At 39.7% G+C, this 18,157-nt stretch overlaps 1 protein-coding gene and 7 non-coding genes across 8 annotated transcripts; all 8 read right to left on the bottom strand.

Moving 5' to 3' along the window:
* Positions 1 to 1,930: 1,930 nt before the first annotated feature.
* On the bottom strand, positions 1,931 to 17,509 carry LOC108040146 (DC-STAMP domain-containing protein 2). The gene is made up of 11 exons (XM_017117441.2): positions 17,407 to 17,509; positions 11,573 to 11,924; positions 11,211 to 11,521; positions 10,897 to 11,157; positions 10,470 to 10,846; positions 10,238 to 10,406; positions 9,887 to 10,189; positions 9,731 to 9,836; positions 9,609 to 9,668; positions 9,429 to 9,554; positions 1,931 to 1,979 (listed from the first exon to the last, which is right to left on the bottom strand). The coding sequence occupies exons 1-11, from the start codon at positions 17,507 to 17,509 to the stop codon at positions 1,931 to 1,933; spliced, it is 2,217 nt and encodes a 738-aa protein (XP_016972930.2).
* On the bottom strand, positions 8,787 to 8,858 carry Trnae-cuc. Its single transcript has one exon. It is a non-coding gene; the product is annotated as a tRNA-Glu (tRNA).
* Trnae-cuc lies at positions 9,162 to 9,233 on the bottom strand. Its single transcript has one exon. It is a non-coding gene; the product is annotated as a tRNA-Glu (tRNA).
* Trnae-cuc lies at positions 12,227 to 12,298 on the bottom strand. Its single transcript has one exon. It is a non-coding gene; the product is annotated as a tRNA-Glu (tRNA).
* On the bottom strand, positions 12,542 to 12,613 carry Trnae-cuc. Its single transcript has one exon. It is a non-coding gene; the product is annotated as a tRNA-Glu (tRNA).
* On the bottom strand, positions 13,089 to 13,160 carry Trnae-cuc. The gene has a single exon. It is a non-coding gene; the product is annotated as a tRNA-Glu (tRNA).
* On the bottom strand, positions 13,326 to 13,397 carry Trnae-cuc. Its single transcript has one exon. It is a non-coding gene; the product is annotated as a tRNA-Glu (tRNA).
* On the bottom strand, positions 13,564 to 13,635 carry Trnae-cuc. The gene has a single exon. It is a non-coding gene; the product is annotated as a tRNA-Glu (tRNA).
* Positions 17,510 to 18,157: the final 648 nt, after the last annotated feature.

Raw genomic sequence — 18,157 nt, 5'->3', positions numbered from 1 at the left:
CTGTTTTGGGTCACTTCTGGGCAATACGCTTTAAAATTAATGGGGTATATGGATTTGATAGGGGGTTTTGGTTATATGATTTATTAAAAAGATGTTCCAAAATTATTTTTATGTCATACAACTTTTATTCTGCGGAAAAAATCGGATAAAAATGGGATAGAATAATAGCTTATACAAATATATATAAGTCAAGATTTTTCTGCCACTTTCTTGATTAAGAATAAAATAATTGTTTTCTCAATTAAGCAAGCAACATATTATAATAATACGTATGGATTTATTATTACACATATTTAAAAAGAAGAGTATGCAGACATCATTATATAATTCCCGAGCATATTCATAATATTCCCCCCGATCCCCCTGCATTTTTTTGGGGCATTAAATGTGTCGTTGCCTTAAGCGCAGCTCGCCTGTTTCATTTTTTTTTGCCGGCCACCAGAGTTGATTGAAATTTCGGCAATGACCCCTGCAGCAGCCGACATTTGTGGCCCAAAACTGCAGCAGAAGTGGCAGCAAAGGCAGCTGGAAGCAGCAGACTGGAAGCAGCTGCCGCCCGGAGCAACTTTAACGTGGACATTAACGTTAACAGCGACCTTAACTTCGCCCACTGGCCAGGTCGACGAAGCGTTAAAACGCACACGTTGACAGCTTTTTCTTTTGTTTTCTTTTTTTTTTTGTTTTTGCTTACTTTTCTTTATGGGCTTCATGGGTTAACTGAAGCGGCGGCAGTTGCAGTTTACAGTTTGCATTTTGCCGCTGTCGTTGCTTAATGTGCGATTTCTATCTGCAAATATAAATTGTAATTATTGCATTGTTGCGTCGGAGTTGCGGCAAGTTCTTATCAAAGGCAGCCATCGGCAGTCGACTGACAAAGGCAAAAAATTAACAAAAAATTGCAAATGAGTGTCGAAAAGTGTACACCACCCCCCCTGAGTTCACCTGGCATTGTTTTTCCCCTTCCACGGCAGACAAAGCGAAACAAATTGCCCAACTTCAGTTGCCGTTTCTGCTGCTGCTTTTCGCGCTTTAACACTTTTTTGAATGGGGAGCGGAGGGGTTATTAAATTGATGATGGACCCTTGAGTTATTGCCTTGCCTTGGTGACGACAGCTGCCGCTGAGAGGGGCAAATGGGGGAAGGGGGGATAAACTGGATGACCACCCAGCAGGCAGAAGAATCCCTGGAAAACGATTTAAGAAAATACATTTTAATTACGGCGCTCGAAAAGTGATGAAAATTACCCACAGAGCGGAGGAGCGAGGAAAAACAAAACGCGTTAATCAATAAATTGCCGCTCAGTGCAGCGATTTTCCTCCCATTAAAATGCATCCAACGGTGCGTATGAAATTGAAAATCAAGCAACACAGCGGCAGAGGAACCACCAGAATCAAATCCACTTGGAGTGGAGCTTGCAACTCGGAGTTCACAGAGACCACACGAATGGCGCCCCCATATGGAGATAGCCTCCTTTTGGTGAAGTTGTGAGGGCAGTGCTTTGATTTATCACTCACTGGGTAACTTGGAGTCGAGCCGATCTGTCTGCCCCTTTTGGCCAAGGCATTATTCTCTTGTTTACCAGAGGTTATTACACGGTGAATAAATATTTGATATCCCAACCTTCCATTTAAAAGAAGATAATTTGGATATGAGTAATAAACTGTAAATTAAAATAACAAGAGGTTACGAAAGATCATAAAATATTTTACTGAATTAAATGCTGTATTATAGGAAAGCAACATATTATATTAAAAATCGTTTACATTATTATTTTGACAAACCTTCATATTCTTATAATCTACTATGATCTTAAGAAACCTCTCAGCTAATAGTAATTTTTCTACTGTGTATTAACTGCGGCTTTGATTGATGCCCCCACACATGCACCGGGGAAAAAAAGAGAGACCCACACATGACCACACCCAGAGACTCAGACGCCGGCCTTCGCGATCACCTTCGCCGTTGCCTTGGACTTGGATCTGGTATTGGTTGGGGTAGTGGTATTGTGGACTCAGGTTTGGTATCTCTTTTGGCCTTTGCCACGGTCATGGCCCGTTAATTGAAATATGTTTTGGCCAGAGATCAAAGGGATTGAAAGTGGCGTTCGGGCGATGATGATGATTTGATTAATTCGAATGGGAATGGGTCTTGGATGCAGTCGATAATGCAGTGATGATGGGCTCGATTCGGAACTAATTAAAACATTTTAAATAAAACACAAACGAAACTCACGGGCAGATCAACTTTTTCTGTGTGTGTCTGGGCTGGAAATACGTGGAAAATAAAACATTAAACAATCATAAAAATAAATACATTTTCCCACACTGTTGTTGGGCCAGCGACAACAAATAATAATAAAAACGAGAAGCAGTCGAAAAACTTTTGTACTACATGGAAATGTCATTCGCATAACAACAAAAGACAACGATGATGATGATGATGATGACAACAACAACAACAGCCAACAACCAACAACGAAACAACGCACAAAGTTTCAATTCTCCACCGCCCCAGCCCCTCCTTTAACCCCTTGGTGCCCCAGTTTGCGGCAAAGTTGGTGGCACCTTTGTGGGGCCTGCTGAGATAACAGCCAACAAAATGTTTGATGTACTTGAAAGTTAATGTTTTGTGGTGTCAACTTTTGCCTGGGCTCCATGGTTGGGTTTATGGGTTTGGTTTTTCGGTTAGGGGTTTTGCAATGGAGAGCGGCTTTTAATGGTCGGGGATTTTCTCTAATTTGCCTCGACAAAATTAGCCTTTATATTTTGGCTCTTTGGCTTGGCTAATCGCAAGTGCTGAAGTTGTCGGAGCAAAGTTTGACCTTTCACACGCTCCCCAGATTGCCAAGACCCTTCACCCAAAAACCCTCCTCTTACACACTTTTGCTTTCAAGGAATTACAACAACAAAATTAACAAGAGCGTTCGTTATCAAAAGAACTTTTAGCCGCCTCATTTGGGGCCTTCGAACTAAAGAGTCGGAAACTGAAAAATTGTTTTCCCACGCAAATTAACACTTGACTTTGTTTCCATATTTGCACAAGATGACTTCATTTTCTTGGGCGCTTTTTCCAACCACACTCCCTCTCCTTCTTTAAATATTTTATTATTGTTGACTTTCCACCGCCCGACTTCTCACCTCCGAAAAAGAAACACAGAAATTCGTGTCTCATCTGCGGTTGTTATAGATATTGTAGGTGTTTCAGTTGTAGTGCGTCATTGTCTCGAATTTAATGTGTTATTGGGTAATATTTACCGCTACGATTTTACAGTCACTAGCCATTGTGGATGAGCTGTCGGGTGACTCCTCTAAAAATTTTTATTTTCAATAGGTTCAAAGTCTAAAAATAATATGGTATATTCATAAACCAACTTACCAAAAAATATTTCTTACGAACCTAAATAGTCTTTCTACTAAACTTGTAAACAGACAAAAAATAAAAATATATAAACCATGCTTTATATAAACAAGCAAAGTAAATACATTCAATAAAATATATCTAATAGTTTTTTTAATAATTGTATATGTAAGTTTACAACAAGTTTTACTAATCTTTTTTTTTATCATTACCTTAAACTTAAATGCTCATAGCCGTAAATATGAAAAGGACGGCAAAACTTTGTTCAAGAGTTAAACAAACAACAACTTAGGTTCATATCCCAAACCCACCGTTTTGTAGAATTTATAACAGAAAAGTTAGAATCCCCTTCCGAAAAGCAGAAAAGTAATTTTTCACCTCTCGTGTGCAGTCGCTTTCAATAACACAGCATAATCCGCATGTCCAGCTGGGCTTATTGCTGCTCTCCTGACAAGCAGATGGACAAAGGACAAACCATCCACATACTCGCAGGAAATGGGGCGAAGCCAATACTGAGGGCAAACTTTTGTCGGCGACTGTGTGCCCAATCAAGACGAAATAAAAGCACAAGGATAAAAAGCTGGAAAAGCGACCTGCTCTCGGACATTTCACTTGCAATTGCAGGGAAGCACTCGAAGAAAATAAATTTAAACTCCTTGAGCAGAGGATTCACTCTCGGTTCATGTGTGTGTCCCAGGATTGGGAGCTCCGGAGACAATAAACTTGCCGCCACTGCAATTTCTCAGTTATTTGCTAGGGGGGGGAAAAGGCGGAAAATGGGCGGGTTGAGGGGGGATTGAGATATGATAGGAGTGGATGACACTCGTGTCAGCCATAAGCAGCCAGGATCAACTTTTCCCGGCTCCTTGTGCTCGCCTCTGTTTGCCTTGGCTCAACTTGGAAAATGGGATTTGAAGGAGAGCTTTGCTAGGATTTGTGCAGCAAATTAGCTTCATTAATGGATGACTTATTCCCGGGGGGGTGAACGAACCACTAGATTCTCATATTTTTGCATGCGATTCCAAGCAGCTGCAGTCGCTCAATCAGCGCAGAAATTTATTATGCTCCATAATCATTTGTCATCCTTCCATTTTTCCCATTTTCCCAGGCCCCTTCTTGCCCTCGATTTCCCCATCCATTTCCATTTGGCGCCCGCAGCGAGCGCATTAAAATTTTTCGCAACATTTTTCACGCATATTCAGCATCCGGCATTCAGTGTTCAGCACAAATGGAATGGCAACTGGAGCACGGGACACGCTCCATTTGACCAGCCACTGCAATGGGTTCCAGCACGGGTCATAAATATCCGGAATATTGTTAAGAATATAACAATTCTCCGCTCCCAGCACTAATGTCATCTGCCATTTCTCTCTATCTCCCGGCGCTTTTCCCCTTTCGCCGCTCTTGATACATTTTTATTGCGTTCGAGTGGCGAGTCGTCTCCTTTTTATGGATGTCCAAAGAGGTCAGCACTGGTTCAATATTTGAATAGACTGCAGCGGTAGGACCTTAGGGTTTTTGTATTTTAGGGGATTTATTTAATTTTATTAAGCATATGCTTGGAAGAGCAAGCTCATAAAACGATAAACAATAATTTATATTTATATAAAACACATCGCAGATTATCAAACGCCCTTCTTCACTCCTTACACACTTACACATTTATTGTTAAATATATTAAACTTCAAAATAACAAATCGTTTCAACATGAAAGCTTGAAATTAACTATTACCATTGCCTTTGTCACATCTTTCTACATTAAAGCTTTAATGTGTTAGCGTACTAAAAATAATGTCATTAAAATGGATTTTAAGTTTAGCAATGTTATCCTTCTTAGCTCCGGAACCCATCCATTTTGTAAAACCAACAAGGATTGGTTACTCCATTCCCCCTCTTTAAATAATTCAATAAATTTGCGCAGAGTTTTTTCAACAATGAAAAGAAATTTCTCTTTTTTGGTGCTTGCATTCTTTGGCATCGCCATAAGGGGAAAATCCATAATTCATGCATTCGCCAAATAAGAAAACGTCGGGAAAAAAGGAGCAGCAATGAAAACATTAACAAGCAGCAATAAAATATGAGCCAGCGAATGTAAATCGCTTTCCATAATTCATCGCGTTGACTCGACTCCGGGCTGCTGCCTGGTTCTCCGCCGTAGATTTCAGTGGAAGTGTCGTAAACCCATCGAAGAAGGCTGGGCCATCGTAAAACTAATGAAATTTCAATTCGAATGACGCGACAACGTCTCCGACCTGGGCAGCCTGAAAATTCCACGAAATTTTCGCGCACTCGCCACGCCAACGAAATTCATAAATTTCCTCGGACGACGACGACTCCCACCTTTTTTATTTTCCCAGGACAATGTTGGGCAACGGAAGCAGGTCCGGTTTTTCTCTGGGTCCTCGATGGACTGGCAACGACAGGTGAATTTATGATGAAGTGAGTCGTCAGCAGTATTCCTCTCACCTCTACCGATTTATTCCGAATCTCCTTCGTTTCCTAGGCAGGTCGCGTGTAAATTATGAAAACTGGTGATAAAAACGAAAGTAATTCAAAATCTTCGACGTGTGCGAGGGTTTATCGCCTTCAAAAAGGGAAAGGAATAGGGACCCACACACCTTCCACATCTCATCTCACTCCTTCGCTTCAGATTTATATCGCTGGATTTATGATCCTGTTAGCGCCACTGCACTTGCTTATCTCTGGGGTAGCATCATGTATAGAAAAATAACTTGTTTACGACCTGCAGATAGAATGAGTAAATGCCTTTCCCCGTTTTCACCTTTCATACCTTTCATTACCTGATTTTTACTTTTCATTCTTATGATTGTGGTTTAAAATGCATTTGGTTGTTACAAAAAATATTTGTCCTTTTTTTAAAAATCAATTTTAAAGTTTAACATTTATTTCGATTCAACTAAAAATTAAATATGGGCATCCCTAAGTACCCTTATTTCTTATATTATAAGCTTCCAATTGCTTTAAACACAATCCGACATATTTTAAGTACTTCTAATAAATATTGCAAAATATAATATTCTTCAAGCTAACAACAATATGTGTATGGTTTTTCATTTTAATAGGCTAAAAATGTACTATCTAATAATGTCCTGTATATGCTAATATACACATTATACGTAGCCCCATTTCTCCTCTCTAAGTGCACTCCCCATTTTCTAATGGTAATTAAAGCCATTTTCCTGTGACACGGCGACGCCATATTAATTTGAGCGGTCAGAAAACCGCAAATAAAAATGTCGCTTTTAATTTGTGTTTACGTTTCTTTATGCATTTCGCTCAATTAAATTGCACTTGAACCTGTTAGAAGTGGAAATGCCGCTGGTGACGGGCGGAAATGACTGTGACACGCGATTCGGCGATCAAAAAGTGCACTAACCCGTCCTTAAAACCCCGACCGGACTCCACCGACCACTTTAATTTGGTTTCGCATGTGCGCCCGCCTTTAAAGTTGTAATTAGGAATACTATCACCCTGGCGGCGGGGCACACCTTCCATTTGAAAGTGTTTGCTCATTGAGTGGGCGTGGTCACTATGTCCGTGGAGCTGCAATTACGAGAAGGACCTCCTTTCTCGTTACGTCGCGGAATGAAAAGATTCGCCGCCTTTTGGGGTTTGTTGTACTGTGGCTTTTATTTGCGGAATCTCTTTTGTTGGAAAAACTACGAGCCAGATCTCATTCCTAAATAGGACAGTGGAAAAATATCATTGTATACCCCAAGAATTTTATTCTCATTTACATTTAATTTTTGAAGTTAATAACTGCTTAGGGTAAACCCACAAAAACTAAAGGAATGTGTTTGTTAATTTATTAAATAAATTTCTTAAATTCCCACTTTAATATGCTTCCCTTTTCTATCTTATTTTAAAGAATATGTGACAAAAATTTAAATCAGCACGTATCGTATCGATTCTCCCAATGAATACATTTTAGTACCCTTCAATATTTTTCCCTTAATTACCGAGTCCTTTACCACCGTAGAGTCTGTTCCTCTATGCAAATTCCGCGCGCCCATTTTCTCTTTCCCGCTGTTTTTGTGGTCGGGAACGCTTTGTTCTCACCTCACAGCTCACACACATCTCATTGTTTCGTATCGGCGCTTTGTATCTTTAACAAAATTGCCAAACCGCAGGAAAAGCTGGAAAATAGAAGTGGGGGGAAAATCCAACCGCGTGTAATGTGAGAATCTGTCCGATGGCAGGCGCCCTATTAAGCTCAGAATCTAACCGCAAAGGGGTACGAATAAGTGGAAATCTAAACTTTTAACCCCACAATTCAAGAAGAAATACTCAATAGCTTTAATATTTATGCAAGACGGGAGTGTCTGGAATTTGTTAAGCGAATTAATTTCTTACAATTTTCCACACAATTAGACAGAGGGGAGGAAAACGCAAAGCCGCTGGCATTCAGATCCTTTTTCCTTCAGTCTCACACATGCAGTTGAGTTTGAAAGGCAAAGATACATTAGTATCTCGGGTTTAAGTAGCTCGACAGAACTTACTTGCTAGTGCAACCTATTTCATTTGCTATGAACTGGTAACCAGGAAGAGCAGCCATACGTGTGGAAAACTTTTCGCCGAATTTTATATTTATCTGTCCTACTTCCGTAAAGGGCGGTGAGAGGCGTGGCTGGGTTGCCCCCTTCTCCAAAAATAGGCGTTTTCATCGAGCGGCAGTCGTCGTCGTCGTCATCATCATAAAAAAACAAGGCGATGGCAAAAGTTTTTCAATTTTTGCTCCAACTTTAGCAGGCTGCCCCAGCTACGCCTCCTAGTCCTTAGCCCTCCGGTTGTGTAAACATTTGTAGTTTACTTTCAGTTGGCAGGCGGCTCGTAAAATCTGTCCGTTTCGCTTGAACTGAAACCGTTTTGAAACTGTCTCGTAACTCAGACCCGCAGGTTAGACCATCACCCGGCCCTAGAAAAGCACGGAACTTTGGGTTTGTTTTGCCAAAAAGGACCACCGATTGAATTAGAAAATTATGCTGAAAGTTATTTGGATTAAAGAAGAAGGGCCCTTGACTATTGAGAGAGAGAAAATTAGGTAATGGGATAGAAAATTACTCAGGCAGGAGGAGCACAAAGCTGGGGAATCGAGTGAATTTACTAGGGCATATAATAATAAGAAAACACAGTTTATTCCTCTGCAAATTAAAAGAAAACTTTGGGCCAGCCAATAGGTAGAAGAATTTGAGAACTCAATGGAATTCGATTAAGAATACAAAAAATAATGTAACGTATACAAAGAAAGGATAAAGTATTTTTATTTTAAAGAAACTTTTAATTCGTGAAATAATGGATATACTATATACGTACATAAGACAACTTATTGGTATTTAAAACTTTTTATAGATACCAAAGATACAACAAAATAAGTAATAGCAAAAATAAAAAAAGAAGTCCACGACAGTTTCCCATACCGGGAATTGAACCCGGGCCTTCCGGGTGAGAGCCGGATATCCTAACCACTAGACAATATGGGACTTGAAATTCGGCACGGCTAGTTAGTGTTTGTAAGTGTAACGTTCTATTTATTTGATTTGCTATTCCTTTTCTTGATTTCAAAAATAAAAACATAAGTTTATTATTTTCCAAACAACTGGAATTGTTTTAGGATGAATGTTTTCCCTCTATTATTTGTGTTAGGAAATGGTTTTTCAAAATTAAATAAATAACATAATTAAAACATTTAAACAGTTTATAATTAAAATTAAGTGGTAGAAAATACATTTGGGAAAAATAAAAAAACTGGGTTTAATTTTTAAAAAAAATGTCCACACAAGTGTTTCCCATACCGGGAATTGAACCCGGGCCTTCCGGGTGAGAGCCGGATATCCTAACCACTAGACAATATGGGACTTGATAACGCAGGTGACAGCTGTTATTATTCTACTTTCAGAGGTCCTGTCTAAATATAAATATCTTCTGATGAATCATTTTCAGATTTAATCTCTATGCTTTCTTATCTCGTCTTCATTGGAATCGTCAGAATAGTGTCTATTGCAACGGGAAAAAATAATAACTGGCTGGAAATCTATATATCTTTTAATTACCCAAATTCCAAAATATCACTGTCGTATCGGGAGCTGCACAAGATACACAAATTGTTGCACTCTTGAAAGCACATCCTACAGTAGATTCCATTACAGGTTGGCAAATCACAAGGAACATTATCGGATCTGCAGAAAATAAATATGATTAAAGTAACTTTTTATAAAGTTTAACCAACTAACCTGGTAAGCTGTTTACTGCAAATAGTGCACGATTGACCAATCAAAGTTCCTCGGAAACCACTAAAACACCTGGAAGAATTGAATATCAGTAATTCTTTGACATTATGTAGTTAAGAGCTTACCATTTTTGACGAGAATTCCACCAGCCTATGCTGGATAAAATTCCTTTGTTATAAATAAAAGCGTTTAATAAACGAGCTCGCTGGCACCTAGAATTAAATACAGTTTCTAAAAAACAAGTAATGGGTCAATTTGTAATATCTCTAAAAACTTCTCACTTCTTTCCTTCAGTATGGTATAGTGCAAGTCCTGAGCTCTTCGACTTGATTCCTCTGGATAAAAATATGCCATAATACGGTGTCTTTGACGGAGACCATATGGCTCCCAAAACACCATAAGCCAGGCTAATAAATATAGCAAAAAGATCCATAAATATCGGATGTATTTTGGCTTCCCTGGGACTGGAAGACATCTTCGGGTATTCATTTTAGAGGTTCTCGGCTCAAATGCGTGAATAAGCTCTCGTAGAATGTCACCAATTTTACCTCCGCCTTTAATAACAATTTTCTTGTAAGCGGTAGCTGTGGAATAAATATTTTAAAAAAATATTTGGCAAGGTTTAACCTTACGTTTTAGATCAGCAGTCATATGGCCATGAAAGGACATCAACATCAGTAAACTATAAAGACTATAGTCCACAAAGCATATACAGAAAAGCTGGATTCCTGTGATTATCAGAAAAACACAGGAGCGATACATTACAGAGATCTCTTGGGGCAGAAGTCGCATCGAGCTTATCTTAAGATTAATATGAAAAACTGTAAATAAATATATTTATATATATATAAGTTTAAAATTTACCTTCACATATTGATTCTCTTCACAATTGCTCAAGGGTAAGGCCCTCACTTCTTTTACTTGATAGTGTTGCTCATCAAAGCTTTCGAAATCTTTCGTTATATAGACATTTTCAAAGTTTCCATTCGCCAGGAAGCGAAACCAAAAATACACGGATTGGAGGATAACCGTGAGCAGAAGAATAAAGATAATCAAGTCAAGCCAAAGGGAAACGAAAAAGAACTTAAGCCTCTGCGACTCCAAATGCTGGTTTATATCCTGTTCGTGTAAATGATCTTTGGTATTGGTTAGTAAGCTCGTGGAATTAAATTTCAAACTATGATCAAAACTAATCGTCGTTATAAAAATAAATCGGATTTTAAGAAAGCATAACTGCAAACCTGTAAAAATTTAAAGTTGTAATCAGTTTTTAATGTGTTTCTAAACCCACGTTGAAATATTTCCTCAATAACCACTTGAGTCCATTGAAGATTGTCGTTAAAAAAGGTTTTCAGAGTATTAAGACTAACACAGAACCAATTAAAGAGTTCCTTGTTACAACAGTCTTTTGTTTCTTCGCCAAATTCACTTTGGCACTGTGTAATACTTAAGTTTCCTGCTTTCATGCAGCGATTATAGGGAGTACCCATCTTGTAGTCAAAGTGATCCTTCTGCAGGCCCAGCCAATCTACACATATCTTATAAGTGTCGTCTAAGGAAAACAAACTTCTTTAAATGAAACCAAGAAAGCAATTAAATACTAACGTATCTTAGCGATGGGTCTCTCCAGATTTATCAGAAGCTTATTTAATTTGTTCATGAGCTTGCGCACATCAGTCAGCGTTCCTTGAAACGACTCTTCCACAGAATGAGATGGATCATATATAATACGTTGCATTAGCCTCAAAGCCAGAATAAGTACATTTTGCCCGCAGTATAGAGTGTTCGCCAAAATGCAGATGTTGTGAATTATATTTTTTACGGGTCCCAAACAAGCCATTAAGAGAGCTAAGGCAATAATCACCGCTCGAAATTGGTAACTAGGCAAGCTTGAAAAGCATAGAGCGGCAATGCATCTGCAAAAAAGAAATCAATAGCTATTTAAAAGCGTTCTTAAGCCAACCCACCTAGCTGGACGTCTTTGAACCAATATCAACAATACAAGAAAGAGCACCACAATAAAAATCCATTTGAGATTTAGATCACTGCTTGCCCTTTGAGGATTTTTGTAGTACCAGATCAGTACCAATAATATTCCAACGACATATCCTGCGATAAAATAAAGCAAAGAATTTCCTCGACATTTCGAAGGTGTTATTTGGCCATTTTCTGCAAAATTACATTCCGGTTGAGGATCCCTTGGATCCTCTGGTGGATTCAAACGATAAATGGGAGCGTCTCCCTCGGGACTTGGGTTTCGACATTTTCGGTACTCTGGCTCTTGATCCGGCTCAAAGTTGATATTTCTTTGTACCAGCCCTGGGGTGTTGGTAGAAGAATTCTTATATGAATTAAAAACTCCTTTATTAGTCTGGGTCACTGAAAAATCCTCGTCGACTTCAGACGGGTATTTTAGAGCACTCCTTCGTGTTCTATCATGCTTTTCAGCCTTTCTATTCATTCGGTCCTTTAATTTGTACATTATCACCCACAAAATAATGTATGTATTTTATATAGCTATAAGCGACAGAAAGGTCAAAGAAACCTGAGGCGAGCTAGAATTTTTTTCATAAGAAAGTTTCTAAATATTTTGAATTAAAAAAAAAAGTATGTAACCATATTTCCCATACCGGGAATTGAACCCGGGCCTTCCGGGTGAGAGCCGGATATCCTAACCACTAGACAATATGGGACTTAAAATTGTCGTATTATCAGTGTTGCAAAACGATGTAGATATTATTAGTACAACATTTAAAAAAAGTTTTTGAAAGAAAAGTGGCCTAATGATATATATTATATATTTTATGTACCCTTGCAGCTGTTAAAACAATGAATTTTTCGACCAATTTTATAAAGAAGAAATGGTATGTGAGGAAGCAACGATTGTTTCTTAATAGGCCAATCAGTCCTTTCAAAAAAAGATATTAATTCCATATTTCCCATACCGGGAATTGAACCCGGGCCTTCCGGGTGAGAGCCGGATATCCTAACCACTAGACAATATGGGACTTAAGTTTCTTGTATAATCAGTGTTGCAAAACGATGTAGATATTTTTAGTACAACATTTAAAAATAAGTTTTGGAAAGATAAGTGTCCTAATGATATTTATTTTATATACTCTTGCAGGTGTTAGAATTATTTGATACAGTCGTCCGATTTTTATAAAGATCAAATAGTCATTCAAAAATCGTTCAAAAATAACAATATCTCAGAATTTATGTTAAGAAACAACAAAGTTATACATTTTATTTCCCTTCTTTCCGATGGTTCCTTAGTAGGCCGATCAGGGTCTTTCCTATAGGTCTGCAACGGAATAAAGACTTTTCCCAAAGTTTCATCCACAAATAGATTTAAAACTGAAGGACTATATAGTTTGCGTAGAGATGGACGGATAAACGACCAGACGGACATGTCTAGATCTACTCGTCTGGTGATGCTGATTAAGAATATAGATACATACAAAAAATGTATATATTCCATATTTCCCATACCGGGAATTGAACCCGGGCCTTCCGGGTGAGAGCCGGATATCCTAACCACTAGACAATATGGGACTTAATGTCTTCAGATAATCAGTGTTGGCTAACGACAAAAAAAATTCTAAAAAATTTTAAAGAAACTTAAATATCAAAGTACAATAAAATCCTTAATTTCTACATAATTCTTTGAGTTATTAGTCGTTCCCTATTACTTCGTAAAAAAAAGGTTTAGCCATATATTTCCCATACCGGGAATTGAACCCGGGCCTTCCGGGTGAGAGCCGGATATCCTAACCACTAGACAATATGGGACTTAATGTCTTCAGATAATCAGTGTTGGCTAACGACAAAAAAAATTCTAAAAAATTTTAAAGAAACTTAAATATCAAAGTACAATAAAATCCTTAATTTCTACATAATTCTTTAAGTTATTAGTCGTTGCCTATTACTTCGTAAAAAAAAAGGTTTAGCCATGTATTTCCCATACCGGGAATTGAACCCGGGCCTTCCGGGTGAGAGCCGGATATCCTAACCACTAGACAATATGGGATGTGGTGGGGATGCCGGCAGAGTTTCTGGACTAGCTGTCTCGAGAGCTATAGGATCTGTGTCAGTGTTCTTGTTCCTTAGGCTTACACCTGTCGACATTCAATTTAAAATCTGCTCCTCGTGGGATTCCCGCACAGCTTTTAAAATTTACTGTAATGAGGGGTCAACTTCATATAACCTTTTTCGGAATTAATTAAAAACCATTCAACACTCGGCACTGCCAGTTGCATTCGTCGATGCCCACGACTCGACGGACTCCAGTGGCTGGGAATGAGGCACATAATCATCAATTATTCGCACAATTACCGCAAACAAATAAATATTCTTAATTTATTGTGTTTTCGAATCGGGCTTGGCCGCCCACAATGGCAACGGGCGGCGAATGCAGACGAAAAATCGCTACGAAAAAATATTAAAAATAAATTTTCAACCCGAAACAACAAACACACAAATTTCGGAGGAGCAGACGAATGGGGATGAGGGGCAATGGGCTTGTTGGATACTGCGGTATTGAGATTGATGTCCATAAATTAATTCCTCGCCCCTCCGCCTCCTGGCGCTGCCGTTTTCATTGTATCTTTTTAGTCAGTCTGGGTGTCGAGCGATAAATTTCATAGATGCATTTGGTAATTTCAATTTGTTTTAATGTGTCGCCGCTACTCTATATATAAAGCACATATAGCACATATAATTTGAGGTTTATTGGCCGTACCGTGGCTTTGCTTTTCTATTTTCGGCTGGCCTCGTGGGATGTTCAGTGGCAGCAGCCTCAGCATAGCAATTGTCGCTGCTTATCAGAGGGTGATATAGGAGGAGCAAAGCGGTAGGTCTTTTGAAGTTGTCCGAAAGCGGAAATGTATCTCTAGCATTTCTTGGAAGATCTATAAGCTTGCATTGGTGTGCACTTGGAGAAAAGTTATATACAACTTGCAAAGAATGCATTTTGTTTTTATAGCGAAGTTTATTTCAGACTTTTCAATTCACTGTTGCCTCTTTCAGCCGTTCTATGACCTTGCAACATTTTACTCATTGATCACAGATGATGAAAAGCTTAGGATAGTCTTAGCAGCTTCTTTTGTTTTTCTTAGTGTCGAAAAGTTAGGATAGCCTTCAGCTTTCCTATAAATCAATTTCCGCCTTTGGCTCGTTTTTGGGCAAACATTTCCCGAATTTCCACCGAGGGATTTTGGGGAGCTTAGGCCTCGTGGCGCCATCGCTCGTTTGAAGGGATTAGAGCATGGGGCTTTCTATCATAATTAATAAACTGTCGCTAGTTGTATTTATTTGTATCTGTCCGTGATGTGTCGTGTTTTATTTCCACATAAATTCGGAACTTCCACATGTAGCAGTCGTAAAATAAAGTTATTTCGGTTCTGTCATCAGCGTGGCTCTCACCTCACCTGAACCCGCCGGTAATCGCCGTTTAGAGCTGGCTTCCTCTCCACTTGGGTGTCCAAAATTTGTCGCACGATGAGGAAAATTTCGTTTGAATGGTTTCCGCAATGAAGCGACAAAAGTGACAGCCATGTCGGAGTTATTGCTCTTGGACTTGCAGCATTTCCCCGAAAATGCGGCCCATAAAGTGAGGGAAAATCATAGCCAGCAGCCAAAAGCGGGGAGCTGCAATGTTGCCGTTGCCCAATCTTTTCACGTTTTGACCACTTCCTCTGCCCCAGCCATTAAACTGCAACTGGTCTTCGCTCTTCGGACTCGGACTTCATTTCTTTTCATTAGCCGCCCGCACCGACGGCCATCTACGGACGGACCAAGTCATAAAACGGAACTGGTTACTCCGCGTAACTCTCGCGCTGGTAGAAGGTATACAACTCACTTGATTACTTGCCCGCTGGCCTGGTCTTTTACTATGTAATATATGTGTTACTGGCACAGACGGACTGCGGCACTTTATTAATGAAAAGCGCAAAAGTTCTTTCTATTTTCCCAGCCCTTTTACGTGCGTGGAGCGCGTGTGTGTGGCCTGCATCGAGGTCAGTCGGAGATTTGTTAACCGAAAGTGAGCGGTTTCTGCAACGGGCCAAATGAAATGGCCAAAAGACTGGACACGACCGCCTGTCGCGATTATGAGGAAAGTTCGTCTGCGAAAAGGTCGGCAATTAGAGAGAGTTTTTTCTTTTTTTTTTTTCTTCTAAACGGTGTTTTTAGATGGGCTAAAAGGGGAAAGAAGTGGATAGACAGATAGTCAAGTTAACATGGGAAAGAATATCATTAAGAAGTGGCGGACTTTTAGGTAGAATAATGTCACGTAGAATAATTCCGAGAATAAGAATATTTAGTGAAAGTACAGCAGTTCCCACATGACAAATTTAACAGCAATTAAAATATATTTGGTTTGATCAGAGTTCGTTTGCATCATTGTTTATGTTAAACTCACAGCTATAAACTGTTCATGAAATCATAAAATAACTCAGGCATTGGCTGATCTGCAGATCTCCTCCAGGGGTAAGACCTATAATCCCTGCATGGGGCAAGTGCAATGTAACCGAAACTGAAATACGAAATACCCAAGGAAACCAAAAAAAAAAGAAGTGGATCCATTGGTGGGGATTATTTCAAGACACCCACCAGCGAGGGAATTTCGTGCTGGCGTTTCTGCCTTTGTTTGCTGGGACCTATTCTGCTTTTTTTCCCGGCTGACAAGTCGTTGGCATCTCTGGCGCATGTTAATTATGCCAGCGGACTACCTTTGCTCCCCCGAACTCCCCCCTGGCCGTCCAAAGCTCAAGATGTGGGCCGTGGCCACGGCGAAAAGACCTTGACTCTCGCCAAGATCTTGATACGATTTATACAATTTTTGATTCATGGCGTCTCCGCTGTCGCTTGGTCGCTATCTTTGGCGACTCGCAAACCGAATTAATTTCGTAGGCAAGGCGTGTTGCCATATTTGTCGTCGCGAGAATTTCGAGTTCGAAAATTTGAATTCAATCAGCAATTTGCATAAATTTGCAGGCGCGCAAAAAGAAGCTGCTTAGGCCCTAAAAGGTGGGATTAGCCGGCCGCCCACGGAATTCCCTCCCACCCAAAAAAAAAAATCCCCCCGAAAACGTAAGACGCCGTTATGGGCCGGTGACCCAAAGTGTGGCGGCTAATGGGACAGCCAAGTGACAATCTGGCCAAGAAACATTGGTAGGTGTGGGCCGCTGATTGACTGACTGATTGACTGATTGACTGACTGACTGATGGACTAAATAGGGCCCCCACTTGATCTAGCCCCTCCTCCTCCCCGCCATCTTATCAGACCCACAACAGACTGGTCCAAACATTTGCAAATTGTTTCGCTTTTGGCTTTTGTCGCGCGGACCACCAAAATAGATTGGCCAAATGGGGGAGGTGGGCAGAACGCATCTGTCTGAGATATCGTACGATTTTGTATATATAAAACAAGATTTATTTTGGTTTTTCAAAACTGAGAAAGTTTGAATGCTCTACACAGACGGTAATTTATTGTGATTTTGCATTAACATGTTAACATAATATATTACTAAATGCATGTCTCATTTGTTTGCTATATTTATTGAGTGAGAAAGTTTAATGCTGTATCTAAAATGCAATATATTAACATGTAGCTAATGACAATTACATTACAATTTAATCACATACGATTTTCAAATCAATATTAACAGATGGTTATTTTTTATGAGATGCAATTAAACTTAATTAATATCGTTTATGTGTTTATGTTTTTATTTATTATTAAAGGCCAATAAAAACTTAGTGCTGTGCTAGTCATATACTTATTTTTTAGCAGCCTTACCAACTTCGCTGATCATACTCCTGCCAATAAGGGTATCTCTATAAATATCGTGCTGCTGCCACTGCCGCCGCTTCATTTCAGTTTCTATTTCGGGCTGATTCATTCTCGTCCCATTCTCGTTCAGTGGGCTGATGCTGATCGTCGCCCCGTCGTGGTTAAAATGCTAAATTTAAATGCCCAAACATCCATAACGACATTCATGAGGATCGGCTGGGTGCACCTTCCTCCTCCCTCTTCCCCCCTCGCTTTTCACAATTCCCAGAATTTATTCGTATTAATTATCCTGCATTAGTTTTTAATGCGTCGACGGTAGAATTAAAGCCATCGTAAAGCTGACAAATATTTTATGGCGAATGCGAGTGTGAAAAAAAACGCGCGACAAATTAATGAATTTATGGGACACTTTAGGGGGTCTCTGCATTATGGCCACCTGTCTGGTCTGGTCTGGCCTGGTGGGGAAAATGTTTTTGGATTTAAATCGTTTTGAGAATCGCCGGGCGCCAATCGGTCACGCCACTCCCCATTTCGCGTGGGCGATTTTCAACACGTTTTCCGAGCCAAATACCCAAAGAGCTCTCGTACGTTATTCTCAAAACAAAGAATGAATGTTTCTTGGAATTTGGTTTATTTTCGAGCAGATGAAAGCGATTCGCAAAGTGTTTTGTTTGTTGTCACACATCGAGTGCATGATAGGGAGTAGCAAAACCTAGGGATACCAGAGGGACCGGTACAGTGGGGACTGTCCACGTGG

This window comes from Drosophila rhopaloa, unplaced genomic scaffold (assembly GCF_018152115.1).
Source record: "Drosophila rhopaloa isolate 14029-0021.01 unplaced genomic scaffold, ASM1815211v1 contig_163, whole genome shotgun sequence".
Classification (NCBI taxonomy): domain Eukaryota; kingdom Metazoa; phylum Arthropoda; class Insecta; order Diptera; family Drosophilidae; genus Drosophila; species Drosophila rhopaloa.
Note: the sequence above shows the minus strand (reverse complement) of the source record. Positions and strands in the feature narration are given on the sequence as shown.